The sequence below is a fragment of the Pseudopodoces humilis genome, chromosome 7 (assembly GCF_049639895.1).
Source record: "Pseudopodoces humilis isolate 2021_Gansu_Grassland_sample_001 chromosome 7, ASM4963989v1, whole genome shotgun sequence".
Classification (NCBI taxonomy): Eukaryota; Metazoa; Chordata; class Aves; order Passeriformes; family Paridae; genus Pseudopodoces; species Pseudopodoces humilis.
Window position 1 is genome coordinate 31502597 of NC_142206.1, and position 25722 is coordinate 31528318.

A 25722-nucleotide genomic window follows, 5' to 3' on the forward strand; every position below is an offset into this window, starting at 1 on the left:
TGCTGTTTGCTGTCTGTACAATTTACAGAATCACAGAGTGGGTAAGGTTGGAAGGGACCAATGGGTCCTCTGGTCCGATCTTCCAGTCAGGGTCATCCCAGAGCACACGGCACAGGACTGCATCCAGATGGTTCTTGGATATCTTCAGTAAGGGAGTCTCCACAACCTCTCTGGGCAATCTTTAGTTCAAAGATTTTCCACTATATATTGTCCAGTTTTACTCTGATCTACTTTCGGCTAAAAACTCTTCAGGAGGAAAGAAAGCCAAGTATCTTGCATGAGGAAGTAATTTAAACTGCCAAGATCTTGAATCTTTTCTAAATTGCATGTATCACTTCTGTGACACTGAGGGTTCTTATGCGTTCTGCGCTTTCAGCTTACCAGTGGAATTATTTGAGGCCACATACTGAATTTTAAATGAAGTTCAAATTAACTAATTTTAAAATGAAAGAAAAGAGCTTAAGGTGTATTAGGAAGCTAAATTATTTTTCATCTTATAAATTATGTTCCAAAGTATATGGCTTTCAAGGAATGCTAAGTCACTGACAGAAATTTGTTGAGCATGCCTGTATATCTCTTATACAGGATCTATTCAAGCTACCCAGAGAAAAGTTGAAAAAACTGATTGCTTTTCACTAGTTGAACATTTACAAATTAAAATGACAGCAGACCTGCCAAACACTATTAGCAACAGTCCATAATTTTATTTTATTTTTGTCATAAATGCTGTTCTTCATCTTTACAGTTGGTAATTTCTTAGGTAACAGTGTTATGCAGTATAGATAATGTGTATCTGCTTCCAGAAATGGTATTTAACATCCACTTACAGTACACCTGAAGCAAAATCAATTCTAATGCATGTATTTGTAGCAGAAGTGGGCTATAAATTTTCTTATAATACATATTTAGAAGTTATGCTGGGGTACATAAAAGTTGCAAGAGACTAAATATTCATTCATAAGATTAAGTCTATTTTTAAGGTGTTGAAGAAGAAATAACCCAATATTTTCTGTGGACAATGAAAGATTTCACTCTGCAAAGTAAGCTGCACATTTTTGCTCTCTTTTTGTTTTGTTTGAATGGTCTTTCTGTTCCACACAGCAAGGAAAATATTTTCAGTGGAGACAAGAAAATATTTTGATACTCTTACTGGAAGGATCTACTGAAATAAATGTCAAGTTGCATTGGTGAAGAAAAAAAAAGCAAACTTAAAAAAAAAAACCTCTTTCAGAAGTATCTTATGAAAAAAATATGTGAAAAACAGAAAGGAATTCTTTGAAGATGGAGCAATTAGCACTGTTACTGTGCTATCCTGGAAAGTACAAGCCATGAGTTACTTTTTTTTAACAGTAATTGAAATAACAATTGAATCGCATTAGCTTATCATACTGATACATTTTTCCATGTTAGGAACATTGTAAAATTCCAAAGGTAGGAACTAATGAAAAATTCCAAAGGTAGGAACTAGTATTTATGCCTTCTTTCATGGTGTCTGTTCACGTTCTTGATTTGTCTTCTGGGGAGAATGGAGAATTCAGGCCATGAAAAGGTGAAAGTCTTTGTTAAGAGCTCAGAGTGAAAAAGTTCACAGGAATTGTAAAGTTCATAGTAAAACTTTGGAATGAACATATGGAATATTCAACACTTCTCTTTTTCTTAGGACTTCATATATAAAGATTGAGGCAGTTCCTTTGTGCATCAGGATCAGATGCAGTGTCCTGCTTTCAGAAAAATCCAAGTCCAAAAATCTTGTACATTATTCAACTCCTTTTCAGACACCTATGTGATAAAAGCAGTTTGTAGAAGTGTGTTAGTCTGCTGCTGAACTACTGGAAGTTACAAATTTTTTTCATTTTAGAGTGGAACCTGTGTGTCAAGTGAGCAAAGAGGTTCTAGCCAGAGTGCCTTGGTCACTTAAGGTCAGTTGGTCATTGTTGTAGTTTAACCTAAGGCAGTAGCCCAGCCCCACACAGCTTCTCACTCTTCCCCCGGTGGGGTGGGGAAGCGAGTCAGAAGGGTAAAAGAACATTTGTAAGTTGAGATAAAGGCAGTTTAATAGGGAAAGCAAAATCTGCAGACACAAAGCAAAACAGAATTCACAACTTTCCATGTTGTTTGCCAGGAGTTCAGACATCCTCAGGACAACAGGGCTCCAGCGCACCTAATGCGTGCTTGGGAAAACAAAGCCATTACTCCAAATATTACACTCTTCTTCCTCCCACTTTGTAGGCTTAGCATGATGCCATATGATCTGGAATATTCCTTTAGTCATTTGAGGTCGGCTGTCATGGCTGTGTCACATCCCAACTGTTTGTGCACCCCCAGGCCCCTTGCTGGTGGGGTGGGGTGAGGAGCAGAAAAGGCCTTGGCTCTGTGGGAAGACTCTGCATCAGTAATGAAAATGTCTCTGGGTTATCAACACTGTTTCCAGCAAAAGTCCTTAGCATGGCCCCACACCAGCCACTGTGAAAGCTGTAACTACCACAGTCACAACCAGCGTAGTCAATTAAAGGTGTAATGTGACCTTGGGCTATCATAAATGCTGCTAGGCAAAACTTACTTGATCCTGTAGCAGTTATAATGCAAGGTTCAATTTCTGCAGAAAATAAATGTTTGCTGTAGTTCAGTTTTATTTCCTTACTTAAAGATTTTTAGGAGTCTTCTGTGTTAAGTCTGGCATCCCCATTTTCAAAAATAAACAAGAACTGCCTTTTAGTGAGGTTTCTTGAGATAACATAAGGCAGACTGTGAATTGAAACAACTGATTCCTCAGAACAGAAATTAAAGGTTTACTTGGTCTGTAGACAAGCTGATTTCCCTATTGCCAAAAGGAGGAAGACATGCTCCCTCAGCTTGGACTGGATAATCCTGCTGCCTTCTGATTACAGGTTCTGGTACTTCTCAGGCTTTGTCATGCATTGATTTAGCAAGCAAAATTGGTTCATCAGTCTGCTGGAATTCTTTTATATTTTATCGGCTCAAAGAAGGATCAAAGAAATCCCAGAGCCAGCTGAAAGTAAGCACCAGAAACATTCAGTCAGAGGTAGGAATTCTCTGTTCCTGGCAGTGAGTGTGAGTAATACAATAAGCTCATTGCATCTTGAGGATTTGTCGCTGAAGAGCTCATTTAGCCACGTTCTGAATGAGTGGGCAGCTGAGTTTATGACAAGCCATGTAGAAAGGAGAGGAGACATATTTTGCTGAAGTCTGTTTTAGCTGTTAGTCATTTAAGATGGTCTGGAAGATGTTTGGAACAGTTTGAAATAATTTTACCAATTGCGTCATCAAAGATGCTCACATTCTACACATATAAGGAAGAAATCTAATGTACAGCTATCTCCCTTTTGTTTTAAACTAAAAAATACTTGTTGGTGCTCTTTGTCTTTTTGATACAGTAGAGATGAAAATGGCTGTGCAAATGGGGTGTGTATTGCTTCAGAGAGACAGGCTGGCTTGTGACTAAGACTTGTATTTGCAAAGGGAACTTTAGTATCAAGTGCCTTGAGTTCAGATGCAGCTGTCACACTGTACAAAACATCTATTATTTCTGTTTCAATTTCTTGTGTATGAGTTACGAGAAGCTTTTCACATAAAACTAATTGTGAAGATAAGTTTAGTAATGAATATGGAGTACTCAAATGTTGTGTTGCATTATGTTACGAGAAATGGTTTCTCCCTGTTGTCCGCCCTCTGTATCGGTGATGTGTTGGTTCCTTCCCCCTCACTCTTCCCCTTCAGTCTCTCCCCGTTGTCAGTAACCTGCCTTCCCCCGCCCGCTTTCCCTCTGTTCAAAAGTTGGGCGCGAGCAATTCTCCGTCTCTTTCTGCCCTGGACTCGTTCGGATTAAAACTGGGACACTGTTCCGGGAAGAGAGAGCTTCCTTTGTCTTTTATCTCTGTCCTCGCCGATTTTCCCTCTCCACCCCGGGTGGACTGCAGCTAGCCGGAAGAATTCTTGGGGTTGGGAGCGAGGGAAATTTGGCACTCAGATAACTGCGGCAATGAGCTTACTGAAAAAAAATCCAGTATGTAATCTTGTTAAAGAGTATGTTTGTTAAGCATTATTGTGTAGGTCTTTATATGTATCTGTTAAAGCAGCCCTTTCTAAGTAACTGCATGTCAAGATTTTGAACACAATCTGGGCAATTTAAGTACATGCCATTTTCCAACAGTGAAAAGTGTATTAAATCACTAAGATCCATATCCATTTAAATATCTCCACTTGGGTGTTAATGTACTCTTAATTGCATAAAGGTCATGTGTGATCAGTAGTTCAAAGAGGGCAAAGTTTGTTTTACAGCTTGATAGAAGGACCTTATAGTACTAAAGGGATTTTATTTTCATGTTTAAGTCATCTCTGACCTTAATTTTGTTGCTATTGGTAGTTAGTAGATAGTGAATTTTTATTCTTACAATTTTATGTTTCATTTGAGACTTACTTCTTTTAGGAAAATAGCCAATATAAAATAAATAGTAACAAACCCTTTGTTGTTTTCATTCTGATGTGTCAGAATAAAATACAGATTTATATGGCTATATATTGTACTAATTTAACAAACTGGAGGAAAATGGAAATGTTTACATCTACTGTTGATGGGCTAAGGAATATAGAAAAAAACTTAAAATTTTAAACTTCAAATCAGTGGAAAAGCAGATTTACTGAGCAATGTTAGAAGGTTGAAAAGATTACATAGATATATCTTGCACATCCTTAGGCAGGAGAAGTGCAAGAGGCACCTGTGATGCACAGGACATTTGGAAGGTCCCACTTAATAGGCTTAATCATGGTCTATATCTCCAAAGGCTTGTTCCCAGCCAGGAACTGGCACAGAGGCCAGCTTGGCAGGAAGAACCCCTGTGCATGCTGTGCTTTCCAAAACAGAGCTCGGAGACTCTGTGGCTCAGGAGTCATTTATTGCCCTCCTAACTTTGTTACCATATCCAGGAATTACTGGAAGGGGAGGGACGATGTTGTTATTAGGCATATTCCAAAAATGTATTGACAGCTATTGCACAAGCTTAGTATTACGCATCAGCAGATTCCCATGTGTCGGGAATCAACACTGCCAACTTCCCACGGAAGTTCTCTGACAGTGTTTCATTTAGTAACATACTTGAAGCTATAATTAATTGTAAGAAGAAAAATTTGGAGATAGCCCCCAAACGTAGAAGAATATTTAAGTATTGCTGTCATGGCAACTCATTTAACTCAAATATTAAAGTTTGCAAAAAACTAGCTGGAAGATGTTTCGATGATGTTCTACAGACATTGTTTTCTAGGAGAAGGTAGTGTTGGCAAGTGACAAGTGAGCAAATGAACTGAAGTCTCAGCCTTTAGGAGAACACTGACTTCCTCTTTGGTATTTGCCAAATGGTATTTGCCTGTTACTCATGAGTGAAGAAAAAACCAGTTATCTCATGTTTCTTTCCATCTGGGAAAGATTGCTATACCATTCAAGAGATAAAGTTCATCAGTCTTTCCCTCCATCACTACATAAAAACTGGGCACCCATTTAAGGATCTTCCTGAAGTGGTACAATCTAGCCAGGTTTCCCCCACTCAGTGCAGGGTTCATTCTATATAATAATCTTCTAATAAATACATTATTACACTTTGAGTTCCAAAAAGCAATCAGTATTGATAGTGAAAATAAAATAGAATTTTAAAGAATCTTCTTTTGTCACTTCAGTGGCTTTAAAGACAGGACCTTAGATCTTAATGACTATTTTGGACATTATACTGTGTGATTATAATCAGGTGATTCAGGCCTTATATTAGTACACCATGCTTTTAGTCAGAAAATTGTATGTAGGAATAATATTGAGTTTTAGTCTATTTTCAGATGGAGCTAGTGAAAGCTTCTTGAGGTCATAAATAGGCTGAGGCATTTTAATTTATTTTGTTTCTGTGTTTCAAAAGCCATAAAGGATTATTCATCCTCTTTCATAATAAATATTGATTTTTTAGGAAAATTTTTTCACTTCTGAAATTACAAGATTATCCCTTCAATTATGCTGTCAGTAACCTTTATGTAATTCCTTGTTTCTAATGAGGCTATAAAGATTTAATGACAGAATGATTTTCTGTGGAAAAATGAGTAGAACTTTAGCTGGTTAGCTCATTTTTTGATGATGCACAAAACATCACAGTTAGGATCATTTGTATTATGTGTTTGGTTCTGCATGGCTGGTAGGAATAAATATTAATTAAAGACTCATTCAGTCAAGGGCAAAGGTCATAAATATGCAACAGAAAGAAAATATTTTGTGGCATTTTTCAAACAAAATTGAATTTTTGACTGATTCTTCTAATTGAAATACAAACATTAAAAAAGTAATATAACAGGTGGTGAAACTCATTTGCAAACACAACAAGTATGAAAAGGAAAAAAGTTTTTTTAAAGGAACATATTTTTCTGTATGAAATATTAGAATATTCTCCCCAGAAGTTCTCTGGATTCTTTAAGGGTATTCTTGCAGTCGGATGCACATGGGTGTGGGTTTTTCACTGTGTTTCAGAATTGAGAATAGGACACTCAAGTTCATGGTCTGGTGTGCAAGGCACAGGAATGCTGTTTACCATGCAGATGCATGAAGAATCCAGTTAAAATACTTGGGAGTAATGTCACTAAAGGACACGGAATGATTCACTTGAACACATCTCAGTGGTATGACAGGAAAAAGAAGTAACTTTATTCTCTGACTCCAGTATTTATAGATTCTCGACTATGACCAGAGATTGGATAACTAAATTACCACCTTCCCAATCACACTTGTCATGCGAAATGTCCATCAAAAGACGTTTCTTAGAAGGAATGTGTAAACAACTCATGTTTATAGTTACTTTCCTGGGAAAGTAACTAAAACTATGAAAACAAGGTCAGAAGGCATAGTTTTCAGGGCAACAGAGATTTTCCATTCATGGGATCAGAGCAGAATAAGACTTGAAACGAATTTCTGGCAGTAGGGAGGAGTGTTTATTTTTCCACAAATTTGTGTTCTCATTCACCCATGGATATGGTTCAGAATGCTTCAGCTTGGCAAGTGAGAAATGCATAAGCCGAATTAGTAAAGAGTGTCCAAAGAAATTTGAGGTCAAACCTCCTAATGAGCCTGTATTTTTGCCATGCTAAACATTCTCTTAGAAAGAGGAGGAGCTCAGATGAGAGGTAGAGCAGTTATTAAAAGTTACTGAAAGAAAGAGTAGAATAAGAATATGTACAGCATCCATCAACATATTTACCAGAAGTAATGAGAAGATGAGAATTGAACTATGGTGTTATTACCAGGTTTATGATTAAATGTTTGCTTCATAAAAATAATACCCTGACCTGTAGCTTTGTAAGGGTCCCCCACATTAGACATGAGCATCTACAGACAATCAGTAGAGATTCCTAGAGGAACCTTTTCCTGAAATCCTCTCATTTTTGGTTTTGAATTGTAGTCTTGATACTCCCTCTTTTCTTTTGGTTTGTTTTTCTGCTACTTCTATTCACATGGCATTTGCACAGAATTTTTTCACTTCTTTTCGCCCTTTGTTTTTATGAAGACTACAAGAGTCTTATTGAAATTGCAGTAGCAAGCTCAATTGAGCTGGTGCTGGCAGAAATAATTGTATACATCACTTGTTCTTTCAAGTATTTCACTGGTAGCAACCAATTATTTCTATCACCAGGTAGCTGACTAATGGTGGAGAGGTCATTTGTCCTGGAAGGACCTGGTCAAATGTACTTTCTTTGTAATATATTTCAGACTTATTTTATTGTTAGGGTTGTTTTTGGTTTTTTTTTTCCCAAAAGGAAGTGTACACTGAGGAGAGTATTACAAGGATTTTATAGAATCCAACACAGTTCAGTACAAATACAAGAGTTTAGCATAGTGCACTGTTCACAGCTATTTCATTGGGAAAAAAGATGATTGAATAAAATGTCCAAAGGGTCTGGATAGCTCTTCATGAAAAAAGTCATCTTAAATCCCATCAACTAACACCAAAAGTCACCTGTTGCTTTCAACTCACTTTTCACATAGTAAAGAAACACATTTGTAGAATTCTGCCTCTAAATCAAATCTGTTATTACAAAAAATCTGCATGTTCTTGTTCATACATTCATGACACTTCTTTATGTGTCTTTTTTATGACAGAATACACTTGCCCTCTGAAGCTCAAGTGCCTTTACAGCTTTGCAGTCCCTTGCTAGCCTTGTTTAATCTCCTTGAACATTGTTCAAATTTGATAGTTTTTTTTTAAACTAAATAAACTTCCACTTTCTAAATTTGCTTCTTTGTAAAACATGATTACATCTAAAAGGATTGAAATTTCTAACTTGATTTAAGTACTACTTATTGGTTGTTTTGGTTTTTTTAATGGTGTTTTATGGTCTACTCTTCCCTTATGTGTTTTTAGTACTTGATATATATAATGATTATATGCTTTTACATTCTAACAATTCCTTTATGTTCCAAGTTAGGAATTTGAACAAGGAATTGTTTCTGCAAAAAGAATATGATGTGGTTTATCAACAGAAGTCTCAACCAGGAGTTAGGCTCTATTGTGTTTATTATTTTTAGCAGTTCTTACTTGCTTTTCTTAGCTCTTTTATGAAAAAAATCTAAAGTTACCTGTGCAGCTAGGTTCCATTCATACCTGTGGGAAAATACATACACAAGATGCTTACCCTTCTGAAGGGAACTTAAGTATTCCTTCTCCAGCCAGTGTAAGAGGTATTGGTCTCAGCAGTGGAGCACAGACAGCATGAGTGCAGATACAGATGATGAAAAACCCCCAGCCTACACTGTAGGAATGTACTTTTAGCTTGTGTATGACCTTGTGCTGCTGTAGCATTTCCAGACATTTCCAGATGGTCTGGGTGACCATCATCTGCATCCCAAGTGTGCCATAACCTTGCAATACTCCAGCAGCCAAGAAAGGGCATAACCAGACTGAAGCAGGGGTAAATAAGAATTTAAACCATAGCCCTAATATCTGTACATGAACTTTCTTTAATTTCTAAATTCTATTTTTTTTTCAGACCCGATGTGTTAAAGAGGTGTTGCAGGTTTTCTAGTCTGTACAAGTTTTTAGGCTATAAAATATAGGTTCATAAAACCATAGTTCTTAAAATCCTTCAGTAGTCATTGAGCAGTCTGACTAATTCTTATTACATGATCTCAACCTCTTTCCTGGGGAGAGCTGTGGGCAGTAAAATGTGTTTTGACAGAAATTTTTTTGTTCCCACCCTATCCACCCCCTGTGTATTATTCATGTTGCTATCAATTTTCCTTAAACAGTGGGCTCAAGAAACTAAGTCATGTACGTAGTGTTAGACAGTGAAATCTGTGATAAACATAATTTCCAGGAGAAATTGATTCTACAGTCATTTGCAAAGACACATGTTAGAGTGGTGGGATCTATGTGTTTTGGTTTGATTTTTTTGGTTTGGTTCTTTTCCTTGGGCTCATCATCAGGCTGAGAATTTACTTTCTTTACTTAAAGCCTGCCTTATGTTTTAAAGCATTCTTTTCATGATTCTTCCAAGCACCCTCCCTTTTTTTATTTTTTTATTTTTTAGCAATGCTACTCAGCTGTGAGGTTGCTGAAGAGCAACAGAAGTCACAGAATCTCTCTTTGGAAATGAGATGGTTGCCATAGCAATGCTTCCAGCTGCTTCTTGTCCCAGTTGAGAAAATAATTTTTAGACTCCTATATTACAAGGTTAAGATATAATAATTAAAACTAAATCATATAGCTAACTGATTTAAAATTAGGATCAACACATTGCTTTTTAAATATCTTTGGGCTGATAATCATCTGAAATTCTCAACTCAAATATTTGTGCAGGTTATTCTCAAATATTTTTTTCTATTTGTTCAAGTACTTGAGGTAAAACTGGTGCATTCAGATGGAAATTATTTTCAACTTGCTGATTTTACTAGACGTGTTTTTGTAGTAGAAATTATCCTGAAAGCTGACTGCTACTTAGATAGGTAGTGTTTAAAATATGACTCTGAGTTTGACTCATACTTTGCAATATGTCAAATCTGGATCAGATCTGAAATACTAGATACTTTTAAAGTTTATTTTCTCTGAAGTCCAGTTGATGAACTGTTGGTTGTTTTGGTGTTCTCTAGTCAACCTCACTTTGAGCAGGATTATCACCAACATCGGCTCAGTCATTGTGTCTAGCCAGTATTAAAAATCTCCAAGTATGAAGGTTCCCCAACCCATCTGGGAAACCTCTTCCCCTGATCCACTACTCCTCGTGAATAAGCTTTCCCAAGTGTCCAGTTTGAATCTCCAAGTCACAGGTTGTGGCCACTGGACTGTGTTGTTGTCAGACTATGGGATTAATCATGCTAAAAGCCTGGTGACATTTGGGTGAATAGTGCAAAGGAGCCCTAGTTAGCATAATCAGTGAAAACTGGAGGGCACAGACTTCTCAGCTTCTAAGGCTATCAAAGGAAAATTATTAGACCATTGTGAAACCCAAATAAAAACTCCCAGAGCTTCTGGCACAGTGAAGTACTGCCTACAGGGGATTTGCTATGGGATGCAGGGGACAGGGCACTTTGCAATTGTTTAAAGGTTAGTATGGAATACTTTTAATGGGACTCTGGGAGCATATAGAACTTTCTATTAAACGTTTAGTGAAAGGACAAAGGTCAGAAAAGGAGGGATCCATGTAGCAAGGGAGAACAAACCTGGTTTGATTTCTTTCTTGACCAGTCTTTGCTGTCTGTTTTTCACCACCTTATCATTCTGCTTTTATTTTTTTTTAGTTCTCTTCTGTGTTTTGAAAGGTATCTTACTCTTTTTTATTTTGCTTATCTTTTTCCCCTTTTTAAAAGATAGACCCAATGAAATCCTCCATTACTTCTAAAATGTAATGGTAAATGGTTCAGAGAGGACTTCTGCTAGACCGTAAGGTACATACAAAATTTTATCTGTCCTTGCCACTTTGAAAATACTTAATTATTTCAGTTTTTTGAGATGTTTTTCATTTAATCTGGTGTCCAGTCCTACTCCTTTATTAAAATTCATTTAATTAAGCATATTATCACTGTTTACTGCAACAAATAAATCTGTGCCATTTGCCCTTCTCCCTCATAAAATAATGGGGTTTTGGGTTTAACTTCTTTTTATGTCCAGTTCATTTACAGAATATTTGTTGGGTTTTTATGTCGATTGATAGCGGTAACCTTTTTAATCTTAACCTCTAATTTTATCATGATCTGTTATTTTGTTATCCCTATATAGTCACTCTTAGGATTTCTCTGTTGGGAACAGCGATATTGTAACGACACGGACTCCCTTGTGAGTTGAACATGAGAGCAAGGTTTATTACCCCAGATCTTCTTTTATAGACAAGTATGAGAAAGTCCGGAAAGGTAAAACTCTTATTGGTCATTGAACTACCACATCACCATCATTGGTCAGTGGGGTACACCACCCCTCAACCTTCTCTTGCAAGAAAACAAGAAACAAACAATTCCTGCAAGGCTGTCTTCTGTCTCTAAGAATTATTTTGATTCCTCCTTATGATTTCCCAGGCAACTCTCTCAGGCTAGTCTGAAAAATTACATGATTTGCTTTCCCACAGACACTGTGCTCCCTGCTTGCAGCTTGCATTTAGCATCCACATTTCTCCTTTGACTCCTCTTGCTTTACACAACTTCATTCTGACTTTCAGATTTTTAAAGAACCTTTTAGCCACACCTTTTGCACTCTTACTATGGTTCCTGTCTTTCTTTGTGAGAAATAATTTGCCATTCCATCTTCACTATAGTACCTTTTATTAATTACCAGCCTGCTCAAAGAGCTTGTCTCTCTCAGACTCTTAGCAAGAGAGGATAGAAGATAGTTGCCTAAGTTTATTGGTCTGCTTTTTATATTTTAAATATATTTTGCTTACAGTGCTGCACATACTTTTCCTCAGAATCACGAATTCTACTATCTTAAGATAGGTATCACCTAACTGACATTCCACATAAGAATTGTCTGACAGTTTTCACCTGCAGTGTTTGGCAGTTTTTGCCACCTTTAGAATAAAAAAAAAAAATCAGTTACCACATATTTTCTATCCTACTATTTCTCAAAGTAAGCTGAGTAACTTAAGTTTTTCATTATCACCAGTCCTAACTGTCAGCTAAACAAACAGATATTTTCCATCATCTTCCATGATGATGGTTTTGATTGTATTTTTCAAGTTAGGTCAGCGATTTTGCTGAAAGAAAACCCTCTTCAATTCTGTTAAGTTTTTACATCCTTAGAATTTAGTCTTGGGTTCAGCCAAAAGATACAAAGAATATGTTTTTAGTATTTACTTCAGTTCTTAAAATATTTTTGTAAGAAATCTCAATAAATTTGCTGAACATTTGAAAAGTCAAATGTTTCTAAGAATATAACATTTGTTCTGTTTCACATTCAGTCAAAAAATGTACTTTGGTTCATTCCCCAAATAATGGTTCATCTCACAGATACTGAATGTGTAAAAAGAGATTTAAAATTTGTATTGAGAATGGCATTATGTGCAATGTGTTTCAACAGTTAATAACTGCTTTCTGCATTTCTCAAACAAAACACAAAAATTCATATGCCAATGCCAGCTCATAAGTTCAAGACAAAGTGAAAGCTGTTATGAACACTTTTTTGTTACTGATCCTATGCAAAGATACCAAAGTGCCTTTAGCCAAGGCTGCAAAGCAATTCAAAATCACTCAAAGCTGCAGAAGTATTTCTATGGTCTGATTTTGTTGTTTGATGGGGATTTGTTTGTATTCCCAAAGCAATCACTTGTGCTGTGTGCCCATGAAACTTCTTTCAGGAAAGATACTCAGGGAGCCCTTTGTTATGTGTTTTATGTGTTTTGTCATGTTAGAACTTTGTCTCTTGTGTTCCTCAGTATACTGAACAACCTTCTTGCATGTAAGTTAGCATTTTGCATGCTTCTGGCAACCATACAAATCATAAATTACCCATGTCAAGCCTTTTGAAGGTGCTGGGTATGCAAGTTGCCAGCCTGTGTCAAAGCCTTTCCCATAATGACAGAGCCCATCTTGGGCACAGTGATCATGAAATGATGGATTTTTAAGTTCTTGGAGAAGTAAAGAGGTGGGCCAGCAGAACTGCCTTGGACTTCCAGAGAGCTTGGCCCCCATCCTGAATTGCAAAGGAGTCTGGAAAGGCAGAACATTCTCCAAGAGGGAAATCTTAGATGCAAGAGCAAGCTGTCCCGTGTGGCAAAAGATGGTGGAGTGGCCTAGCTGAACAGAGAAGTTGGACAGGAACTCAGAGAGAAAAGATTTTATGACCTTTGGAAGAAGGGGCAGGAAACTCAGAACTACAGAGATCATGTGATCTTATAGGGAATACAATTAGAAGGGTCAAAGCACAACCAGAATTTAATCTGCCCTGACAGAGAATAAGAATATTTCTACAAACACAGCAAAAGGTGGGCTAAGGACAATCTCCATTCTTTATTGGATGCAGGGGTGAACAGTGACAAGGGACAAGAAAAAGGCTGAGGTGCTTGAAGTGGTTTACAGCAAGACCAGTTGTTCTCAACCTACTCAGCCCTGTGAGTTGGAAGACAGGAATGGAGAGCAGAATGAAGTCACCATAATCCAAAGGGAAATGCTCAGTGACCTGCTATGCCACTTAGACACACTCAGGTCTGTGGGGCCAGGTGGAAGCTGGCGGAACTGCTCGCTGAGCCACTTTCCACCATTTATCAGCAGTCCTGGCTAACCAGGAGGGTTAGGGGAAATGCAACACCCATCCACAAGACTGGAAAGAAGATCTGGGAACTACAGGCCTGTCATCTTGACCTTGGTTCTAGGGATGCTCATAGAGGAGACCATCCCAAGTGCCATCACACAGCACATACAGGACAATCAGGGGACCACGCCCACACAGCATGGGTTTGTGAAAGGCAGGTTTTGCCTGATCAACAGGGTCTCCCTCTTATGACAAGGTGACCCACTCAAGTGGATGAGGGAAAGCCTGTGGATGTTGTCTACCTGGACCATAGTCAAGCCTTTAATGTTTCCCACAGCATTCTCCTGGAGAGACTGGATTGTTGTGGCTTGGACAGGTGCACTCCAGGTAAGAAAGTGGCTCGATACATGGCCCAGAGAGTGGGGGTGAGTGATGGTACATCCAGCTGGTGACTGTGGTGTTCCCCAGTTTTGGAGCCAGTCCTGTTTAATGTCTTTATCAATGATTTGGATAAGGGGATCAAATGCACCCTCAGTCAGTTTACAGACAACAAGTTGGGTGGAAGTCTGCTGGATAGCAGGAAGGCTCTGCAGAGGGATTTGAACAGGCTGGATAGATGGCCATATGGATAAAGAATGTGTAACGAGTATTTCCATACAGGAGGACCTGATTTGGAAAAATTTAAATGAATGCTTGTCAATTAGAAGGATAATTAAAACTTCAGCATACTGTAGAGAAGGAATATGTGGTCACTGGGCTAAGCAATGAAGTATCTTAATTAATATGGCTAACAACAAGTCATTGTAGCAATGTTCTATTTTGAAATCTGTATATTATCAAATCATATCTATGTAAAGTACTCTGACCTTAAGATCATGATATAATTTCTGAGAAATTATTCTCAGAATCAAGAGCAGAGAGGGACATGCAAAGATTTTAATTGTTTTTCAAAGTTTTCGTCTACAAAAATAGATGCCTTTCTGAGCATGATAGAATGAATGCTGATGCCCTTCTCTCTTCTAATTAAACACTTCCCACTTCACTTCTGCTCTGCCAGCTCAGATGAAAGTTTGGAAATCAACAAAGAAGTAAACAGCAAGAAAGTAAAGAAAAATGGAAAGACAGGAGAGGAGATAAACAGTGATGAAATATTTGGGAATCAAAGGCACCAAAGATGCACAATTTATATCAGGGTGATGAGATGCCTGTCAATAAATACCACTAGGATCAATGGTGTTCTTTAGATTGTATCTATATGGACAGAGTGGAAAGGTGCATTCCTCTACCTTTTCTTAGCATACTATTTCAGCAAGATCTGTATCTGTTCAAAGCAATTTTATATTTCATAAGCTACTACCATTATACAGTATTTTCATGCCTTAGACAAGGCTTGTAATACTTGGCACCAGCCATAAATTAGATATTGGCAAACACACAAATATCAGAAATTCCCTGAGCTTCATAATGCTGAAAGCAGAGAATATGCATTCTTAAACTTTTCCCTATAGCTCTACTACTGATCAGTGTCATGGAGAAGATACTGTTCTGACTCCCTGTGGACATTCTCCTGTGTAATAGATTGCTTCTGCTTTAAAAAGCAAGAGAAAGATCATGGAGTTTTAAATGTTACAAGGAAATATTTCCTAGAACACTGGCTGTGGGTATTGATTTAATTGTACATGAAATACAAATCCTCACTGAAGATTAATTATTGAAGAACAGAAATTATGACTTGACATGAATCCTGAAATAGAGTTTGCACAGGTCTTAAATGTTTCATAAGTTTTAATCGTGATTTGTTTCAAGGACAGAATCTGATCAAAACAGGTTGCAGGGTGGATCAGGGAGCTCAAAAACTTAAGTGCTGTCTAATCTTTGAAAGAGTAAATGTAGATTAGACATCACCTAAAGGTCATGCAGACAGACATTAGAACTTTCAGATACATAGCTACATAGAAATAATTAATTAATTAAGTTCATGACAGTTTTGATCTGAGTTAATATTAACTGAGTCTTGTTAATCCACATAAATTAAAATAGAAACCCGTTGAGCAGCCTGTTCTGCTCAACTGTTTCTGATTCATTCACATTAAGACATGAAGTAACTACATGGTTTATAGTTGGATTGTTTCTAATAGTTAAAAATCAAGTAATTTCTGTGCAATTTAAATGTGACTATATTTCAGTAGAGCTTTGAGTTAATTAATCTATGCGAAATGACATAATAAATTTTAGCATCTGCCGGTGTCTATTTAAGCAACATAACTTACTGAACTAAAATTTCTTCATGGTTAATAAAGGAAATTTAATTTAATTACTATGTAATTTAAATAATTATGGAAGAACTTTGTACTTTGTTATTCATACATACTTGCAAGTGCAATATGTCAGAGCAAAGTCCAGCAGACAAAGCACAGTGTGAAATAAGGAATATGCAATTTTGCTGCATTTGAGATAGTACATTGGATCTGATTTATTCACCTGGACTTAATTAGCAGGCAAAGTACAACTGTAGAGACTGAGCTCATTCATGTTCTTGAAAGAGGTAAGGTGCTTGCCCTGTGCTGTGTTCCTTGGGTGCTTTTCTAATAATTTTAATACCAATTTCTATTCTGGAATTAAATTGATCTGTAAATCAATTTTCAATGATAATGCATAAATATAAGTGAAAAAAAAATGTTGACTCCTTCAAAAATACTAAAAGATAAACAAAACAGTTCAAAAAATAACTCCAGATCCAAGTTCAAATTTAATGAAAATCAGGATTTGTGCTTGTGGATTAGGGTTTGATTTAAAGAAATTTATAATTTAATATTCCATAACAGCAAAAATAATTAAAGCTTTCAGGGAAAATGATGCATGACAGTAGAAAATAAAAGTACAGCAGAATTTAAATGCTTAAAAGGAAGCACTGTGCCAAATTTCAGGGAAGGTAATTTTCCAGTTTATTATGATCCCAATGTCAAATAACCAACTTTGCATGAAATGGAAAATTATATTTTAATAGTAAATCATAGCTGATTGTGATATACTGAATAATATTAGGTAGAATAGAAAATTTTGTTTTGCTGGTTTTGTGTATGGTAGGTAGAAAAATTAACTCTCAAACCTGAACTTCATTACAATGATTTATCTTGGACAATTTTTTAAAAATGTGTTGATTTTTTTTCACTCTGGAAAATTGTTTGCTGAGTCTGCTGCTAAGTCATTAGATTTATAAGGAATGTGGCTTTGTTGCAACATAAACCACTGTGGAGAAGGGTACTGGACTCTGCAGAATCTGTGCTGACTCTGGCAGGAAATCAGCCCTGACCGAAGAGCTTTTTTGCTGGATCTATTTTCTGTCTTCAGCAAAGCCACTGTGGGGAGCCCAGTCTTTAAAAAAAAAAATAAAATTTAAACAAGCATTGAAAGAGTTTGGTTAGAATTTAAGTAAATATATCCTTTGAGAGTACAGGAAACGTTTGTTTACCTGATTCATCTGAAGCTGTTATTGACAGAAACTCCTCTTCAGGGAATCTGGGATTTGCGTAAGTGAGGACCCCAGGATTAGGTCCAGTAATAGCCTAAGCCTTCTTCTGTACTGAATGAAGTATTAATAGATATGTAGGCCAAAAGGTGGATAAAATGAGGCTCAATGCTGTTTCAGTTCAGTATATTGAACCCTTGTTGGTTTTGAAGAGGCTAAAGAAAAGTTCTTTTGCTTTGTTTACTGTAATTTTTTTAAAAAATCTGATTGAAACCTGTGACATGTTACTACAACCTGTAGACAGAAATTCACAAAAAAACATAGTTCAGGTTGAGCTCTCCAGTGCATGGAAACTTTTCCAGCAATAGGAAAGCCATGCCTCTGAGTACTGTTTGAGCTACAGTCAGCAGAACTAATGTTACTGTTTCTGTCCCTCTGACAATTGGTGTCTCTATTTCACTGCAGTTTGGATTCAGGGATTAAGAAAAATTCAACTCTGATAATTAAGAGTTGTGCTTTTTCTTTTGTCCTTATATTACTCTTGATGGCTTTTTGCCACACTCAAAATTACATTAAGTTTCATTGCCCAGCATGGCACAAGGTGACAGGTGAGAGATGTTCTAAGGGTCTCAGCACAGCACCCTGTGTCAGAGAAATGAATGGCTTGTCAGAAATGAGGTCTGAGACATCAGGACAGAAGAGGTCCTTCAGAGATGGGAGAAGCCAACTTTGACAGAGGCTTACTGTATTGAAGCTTGGTATTTCAAAACCTTTTTCCTTCAGGGCTTTTGTACTAGTAGTCACAAATATTGTCATTTTCAGCTCCAACCTGTGTTACAGTTCTGTATTGCTGCAGGAGGACTGACACAGAAGGAAGATGCTATTGAGAGGCTCAGCAGGATTCATGCTGTTCTTGCTCTCTCAATGCACTGTGTCTCTGGGCACCAAAGAGCCAGTGGTCCTGGCTAATGCCCACCTTCTCCCCCAAAGAGACTATGAGAGACTGGGAAACGCCAATGAAAAAGGTACTCATGAAGACAAGGAGTGATTTGGAAGTGTTCTGTGTTTTACTTTATTGCTTTGCTGTAACATTTTCAACTAACATATATGAAAGCTAGCCCTGGAATAATGATTTGCAATATGACCATGTCCTGCCACAAAGTCCTGAACCTGTCTGTAGAAGTTGTTCTGTAACGCTTACTGAGAAGGGCAGCTGTGAGGGTCACTGTGTATATCGCTGGTTTGGACATCACCATATAAATTATTTAAATAATCCTTCTATAAAATCATAGCATCAGGTTTAAAGTCAGGTGAGCTATGTCAGCCAGGGAAATGTAATTTTTACTGAATTTTTCTCACAGAGATAACAAAATTGTCAAGTTTTTATTAAATACAAATTTAAAATATTCCACAGTTTAAAGACATAAGACCATGCCTTTCAACTCCATGGAGAAGTGAGTGATTTCAATTCATAAACATATTTCTGAGTAACAGAACAATGAATATCATCCTTCTCTACAAAAGGAATTCTCTTTCTATAAATGAATACATATGAAAATGTATATTTAAATAAATTATATTCTGACTCTTAAGAAACTTCAGATTCAATTGTAAAATTCAGAGCATTGTGCTGTAGTCTCAGAGATGCTTGATACTATACTAGAGCAAGAAGTTAGCTTATAAGCCTGCTACATTTTAAAACCCCAGGAAATATTTTAGCCCAATAGAGAGGGTCAACCCAAGCCTTATATGCCATTTTTATTACCCTCTGTGTCTTCTGGTAGAGCAATAAAATGGAAGAGCACTTTCACCTATTTTCCTGATACTGGTGTTCAGCACTGAACAGAAATGTAGTTCTACATGCAAATCCATGATAAAATTTAGCCTGGAGTTTGAGTGAAAAGAACTCATCCTTTAATATCTCCCTTCTATCAATGAACACATGGCATACATTTCAGAATTTAACACAAGAATGTTAGAGGTGCCTGAAGTATAAATTGGTTCAAGATAAATGAATTTGTTCATTGAGGAAAAGACTAGGTCTGGTTATTAAACTCAATTGACCTACAGATGGCACAGGGAATTGCAAACTTGCTGAGTACTCAAACTAGAAGAACACTGGTGGAAAAGGAATGACCTGTAAATAGGTTTTGGCTTTTCAACCATATTTCTACCATAAATGCAAAATTATACTTCCATTGTATGACAGAGTAACAAACAATTTTTTGAATTTCTGAATATTTCCTGCATGTTCCTCCCAGAAATCTTCCCTCTTTAGCTGAATAAATGCCATCAGCTGCAATGAAGTCAGTCAGCTTCCAGTCAGAAGAGTCATTCAGACACTCTAAAGGACAGAGTTCAATTTCTGAAATTTATGATTTGAACAGAATGTACTTTAATTTTTTTTTTTGTGTGTGTGTGTGTTTTGGTTTTTTTTTCTCAGACTATCCAAGGGATTGTTTTGAGATTTTACAGCACTCCAAAGGAAATTCCAGAGATGGCCTTTACATCATCCAACCAAAAGAGGAACCAATTGTTGTTTTTTGTAACATGCAGGACGGTGGCTGGACAGTGATCCAGCACATTACAGCCAACAGTACTGTTGACTTTGACAGAACCTGGCAGGACTATAAATATGGATTTGGCTCTGTTCATGAGAACCACTGGTTAGGAAATGAATACATGCATCAGTTAACTGGCAGCTCAGTGCAATATGTACTTGGAGTTAAACTTGTAAATCTAAATGCTGAAGTCAAATGGGGACAGTATGAGCCATTCCTGATTGAGGGGGAAGAGTCTCAATACCGAATCAGGGTTGGTCTTTACAAAGGCAACGCCACTGATGCGCTGACCCTGGACACGGAAGCTTATCTCCATGACAACCAGAAGTTCACCACCAAGGACAGAGACAATGACAATTACTTTATGAATTGTGCTAAGCTGGAACTCAATGGTATACCTGGGGGAGGCTGGTGGTATGATGCATGTGCTGGAGCAAATCTAAACCGCAGGAATGTGATATACTGGCAAAAAGACTGCAACAAGCAACGCCCGTGCAAGTTTTCATGGATGATGATCAAACCCATCAAGCACCACCAGTCATACCTTACCAAGGCCTGCCCCTGTCAGAAAGTTGAACTGTAGACAAGCCATGTGTATTTGACAGGAACATGGACTCTTGCTCAAGTGACTGAAATGATCTCACTGACTGAGTAATAACCCTAAGTAACCATGACTGAAAATTTAAATTGGGCCTCTGCAAGGGCTTTATGATGACATATTGTCACTGGAACATGTCACAGAAATTTGCCAACTACACAAGTGAGAAACTGTCAGAAACTGAGGCCTTTAGCAGAAAATTTAAATAACCAGAAGACTTAAATAATTCATTTTATACTATTTTAGTTAGAAAACAAGTCTGGTATGAAATCCAGGATATGATGTCTTGTGCAATATATGCATGAATAAAAATTCATTTCAGAAAGTTTTGCTCTGGTGTCAATGTCATTATTGATTACACATCTATAATTGCACATCTTCATATATCATGCAGGGAGGAATTTTCCAGTTAAATACCTACATGTGCAAAATGCATATTGAAGAGTATTGTGTACCATAGGGCTCCAACAGACCTTTTCTTTCCAACTTTAGTGAATAGTATGTTAATATTTAAAATTTGAATTAACCTCATCTCCCATGGCTTCCTTCCCCCTTCACTGACTCTTCTTTTATCTCTACTTTTTAATGATCCCATATACAGTGAAGTATTCAGCACAGGCCTTTCTTTTCTGCTTTCATTTTAAAGCACTAATGGGATTGCCAGCTTTCCCATTTAAAGACACTGATCCAAAGCTTACAACCCCTCTGAATTTTTTCCCCAAGAAACTTCCCCAGTGAATACATTTTTAAAAGATCAAATTGATATTGCAATTGTTTATTTATTCCTCCATTTTCCCCCTGAAGATTACTCCACTTCATTTACCATTATTTGACTGTTACTTCTCCCTGTTCCATGCTGTGCGTCAGCTTTTTCTTTTTTCAATACGACTGAGAAAAAAAGAGAATTTTGCCTTTATTTCACATTTAATAGTTTCAATTGTTTTAGTTCTCAACTTTGACATCAATTAAACAGTGCATTTTTTCTAATTATAAAATAAAATTTAATTATAAATTATTCTGTTTTAAGACAATAAACAAAAGGATTTCAATTTTTATAACCTTGAAGACCTTGTTTTCTTTTACCACTATTTGAGTTGCTTCACACAGTTCTATATCATCGGAAAAACTGATTGACAATTGAAGAGTTTTTATTTTTGCATTTACAAAATGTCAGAATAATAATTAGATTATCATGTATGTTTTCTTACATGTTTCAGTTAAAGAAACTCCACCAACAAATACTGTCAAATTCCTGCTTTTTAATTTAAAATACTATTCATAATTTTCATGAAAATTGCTTCAGAATATAAATTCTTTTGTGTTTTGAGAGGACCAAAACTGTCATGATTACTTAAGATGAGAACCTATCTTGGAAGCAGAAAAGCCAAGAAAGCAAAGCAATTTTTATTCTTTTTGATGCCATGCAGCATTTTCAGAAAGAGATACAACTATGTGATGTGGGTGAGGCCAACATAGCCCACATGCCAATTTTGCAGCATCTGATTTCTTTCCCCCTGAATTTGTGTTCAAAGACAGAAGTGTGATAAGGGAAGAAAAGGTTAGTACCTGAATTGAGTTTATATCATTGAGTCAATTTAATGTGGGTTCTGTAGAATTCTATCAGGATGCCTCCAAAGTTGTGATGAGGATACAAGGAAATCACCTGAGTGCTGCCAGTCTCACACAGCTTTTGTTAGAATTCCTGGCCATATAGCCAGATGCTCACACACCTTCCAAAAATGTATTCTTAATGACCTTAACATGGAAGCACAGAAGGGAAAGTCCACAGGCTGCATCTGATCATCAAAGGCAAGTAACCTGCCATGCAGCACACCCTTAGCTTATTTTGGAGCATTTTGGAGGTCAGGACTCTGCAAATAAGCTGTATGAATAACTTGGGCACCAGCAGACCAAATCCAGCTGTGCAGCACTGGAGGGACTCTTGTATTAACTGGAGCCCTACAAACCTATGCACTGAATTCCAGTACAAAAATTAGATTTAAAATGTAATAAAAAAATCATAAAAATAAGCCTACTTTCAAAAAACCTGACACATTTAATCAAACTCAGGGACTGAACTACATTCCACACCTCTAAAGTATGGATGGAAATATTTGGGCTAGGTTAGGAACTAAGTACTGGATGAAAACAGGTAAGAATATTCTAGAACATCCACCAGCACGGAACCCTTAGAAGTAGACTAAACTTCATAATTACTTAGCAAAAGACTATCTTAACTGAAGAGATTTTTTTTCTTCCGTTGCTGAAGCCAGATATCTGATACCCAGAACAGCGTTGAAGGCATCTGGCTTTCTTTACTGAATCAATGAAATCACAGACTGAAATATGGGGGTTTCTATTCTATCCACTCCTAAGTTCTTCTGCCAATCACATTTCTCCTGTGCCCTGTCTCTTTGCCTTTCCTGGTTTTACTTGCCCTGTCTCTTTGCCTTTCCTGGTTTTACTGCCTCCCACAGTATAGGAAGCAAGGAGGGTCATCCCAGGAGTAGCTGCTGAAACAAATTTATTTGGTCAAATAAATATCTTTCCAAAATGAGTGAGTATGACAAGGTCTAGAGCAAAAGGTTCCAACTCTAAGCACATATGAATGGGAGGCATGTTCCACTTCAACCATGCAACCTCCCAACAATAGCAGTGAAATAGTTTTCTTTACCTCTGCTGCTTTGCATTTCTCCTTATGTTGTCAACTGCAGGAAATGTAAGCACGCTCTCACATACAATACCATATTAATCAACTCAGAATTTATTTATTATTTGTCTTTAAAAATAATTCAATTTTCATATGAGAAAGTGCTTGCTTTTGTTTCTGATTTCCCAGACTTCCAGGTAACCTAATTTTTTATGTATTAACCATAGATTAAAAAGTATGACAAAGTGGTTTCAAGAGCTAGCTGACTAATGTCATTAATTTTCTGATGCAATATACTGCATCGAAAAATTAACAACATTAGCTGCATGGCCTCATTTTCTCCTACTAGAATTAACAAAGAGTCGTTTAGTCACACTCATGTCTTTTGCATTTCAGAAGGTGTCAGGCCACAGTCAGAGTGGGAGCTATGGAGCTGAATCCAGACGTATTCTATAGCTGGAATCCTCCACTGTACCCTCTTCCATTCTTCCTCCTATTGCTACCTGATGAATTGCACACTAAAGGAGGCCTTATGGACAGCACACACCGAAAACAACGATCTGACCTCCACTACATCTAGGCTGCTTCTGCATGTAAGGATTAAAAAATATTTCAGCTTCTATTACGGCATTATAATCCAGGAATTCAGTAAAAACTCCCCAGCTTAAGAGGTCTACTGAAACAGAAGCCATCAGCAACCATGGTCTGGAGGAGAAGCTGTTGAGAAGAAAACTTCTGAATGATTTGAAATGTTTGGTTTATTTGAGGAGGATTGACTTTGGTATTGCAGCAGATACATTAAGAAACTAGTGACATTTAGTGACCAATGGCAAAAATTCTGAGTAAAAGGCAGTGCTTTTAGTGAGTGTAACAAAGACTGAAATTCCTTAAAACTGAAAAAATACATTTACCAAGATGGAAAAAACAATTGTAACACCATCCCTTTCTGAAACTACTAATAGTCATAGATTATCTCTTGATTTACAACATGATATCAATTTTTAATTGTTTTGACTACTTACAGGGTAACAATTCATAAAATCATAAACAAGAAGCTTATTAAAGCTTGAGGTTTTATGACACTCAGCTGTCAAATGCATGTGGAAGAACTTAGGGAGTTCAAAATGCGGCAATGGAGATTTGGGGGAGACCACATAAGCAGCAGCAGCCTCTTACTGACTTGCTAGGAGTAAAGCCAAGTAGAAAAGTGAAAAGACACAGTATCCTTTTCTAGAGTTAAGGTTTAGGCTGTGTTTCAAACCAGCTAAGCCACTGACTACCCAGCAGCTGCAGGAGCATTACGGGAGCTGTCCTTTGCAAAGCTCCTCATCCAAGTAGTCACAGGAAGTGCCTAACAGTATCCAGGTGTTCTACATCTGTTTAAAAATTCTGGGAACTCTTCCAAGTATTTATCTACAAACATAAATTATATATGCAAAAAGTGAATGTTGATAAATTATGGGGATCTGGAATATATAGGGATGCCAGCATATATGAAAAGGCAGAGACAAAAATCATACCCCCAGTTTGTGAGAAAATTCAATACTTGAAAATATAAACGGTGCTGGGTCTTTGAAAAGCTTAGGGATGTGTATTTCTGCATCTATATTGATAATATATGTATGAGATTATGTACAACCAAAATGTAGTTTTACAAAAAACATTTCATTAGTCCATGACAATAATCAATTACAGTAAAAAGGTCATTAAAATGACAGATAACAAGATTGTCCTACACGGCAAAAGTCCCACAACACTTTTTAAAGGTACAAAACACAATCAAGTACTAACTGATACTCTAATGAGGACCACATTTGTCTTTTTGTGGTTTTGATTTTTTATAAGAATAAGCATCCTACATAACAACAAAGTAACACACATCTCTTTATATAATTCTTGATATTTACACCGTACTCATGTGTGGCCATGTAATCTCTCACATGGTTAGGTGCTAGCAGCATAATTTGAGCACATTTTTCACAATTACATTGAACCAACATTGTTGCATCCATCACTGTGTATTCTAATAGTTACTGAGCAGAGAGTCCATAAACATTTACAGAACATTCTTGATCAACAGATGTCAAAAACAACAAAAATTACTCCATTCAATTTCAATAAGAGCCAATGCCTCATTTCAGCAGTAACAGTGCAGCTAGCAGGAATGGTTACTACCTCATAAATTTTGCCTTTAAATACAGTTTGTGCCCTCAGAGAGACACATTCATCTGCTAAAAATCAAACACAGTTTACTGAATGACTGGTCTGATGTAATATAATATAAATTCACTCTAATAACCAATTTGTACATTGTTACTGTACATAGGAAAAGCTCTGGATAGTGACAGAACAAAGCTGATGAAAGAGTTTTTATAAAGCTCTCTGCTTTCCTTTCTTAAGTAATCATATGCTAATGCACAAAAAATAATAGGCCCAGTATGGTGTGTTACAAAATCAATCATGTGAAGTTAGAGAACATATTTTTACATCAGTACACTGCTAATCTTTCACTGACAAAATTTTCCCCTCTGGACTCTGGGGATAAAAAAATGTTAATAACTTCCACTGTGATTTTTGACATGGAGGATTTATCTATCTGTAGGAAAACATTCTGATGGTACAATAATTTAATACATTATACAAACAATTTCACTGAGAGCAACGGTACATTCATGATGACTTATATAATCCCTGAAATGTGCAGCTGGGTAATGCCACCACTGCAATGTCCC

General features: G+C 36.9%; 1 protein-coding gene across 1 annotated transcript; it reads left to right on the forward strand.

Annotated features, from left to right (window-relative positions):
• Positions 1–18058: 18058 nt before the first annotated feature.
• Positions 18059–20478, forward strand: LOC106628065 (fibrinogen-like protein 1-like protein). The gene is made up of 2 exons (XM_014249759.2): positions 18059–18206; positions 19625–20478. The coding sequence occupies exons 1-2, from the start codon at positions 18059–18061 to the stop codon at positions 20323–20325; spliced, it is 849 nt and encodes a 282-aa protein (XP_014105234.1). The 3' UTR covers positions 20326–20478.
• Positions 20479–25722: the final 5244 nt, after the last annotated feature.

Excerpts from the sequence above, each read along its gene's own strand:
- LOC106628065 (XM_014249759.2), top strand. The coding sequence starts at position 18,059 with ATGCTATTGAGAGGCTCAGCAGGATTCATGCTGTTCTTGCTCTCTCAA. Across the intron at positions 18,207-19,624 it reads GGGAAACGCCAATGAAAAAG|ACTATCCAAGGGATTGTTTT; the intron begins GTACTCATGAAG and ends TTTTTTTCTCAG.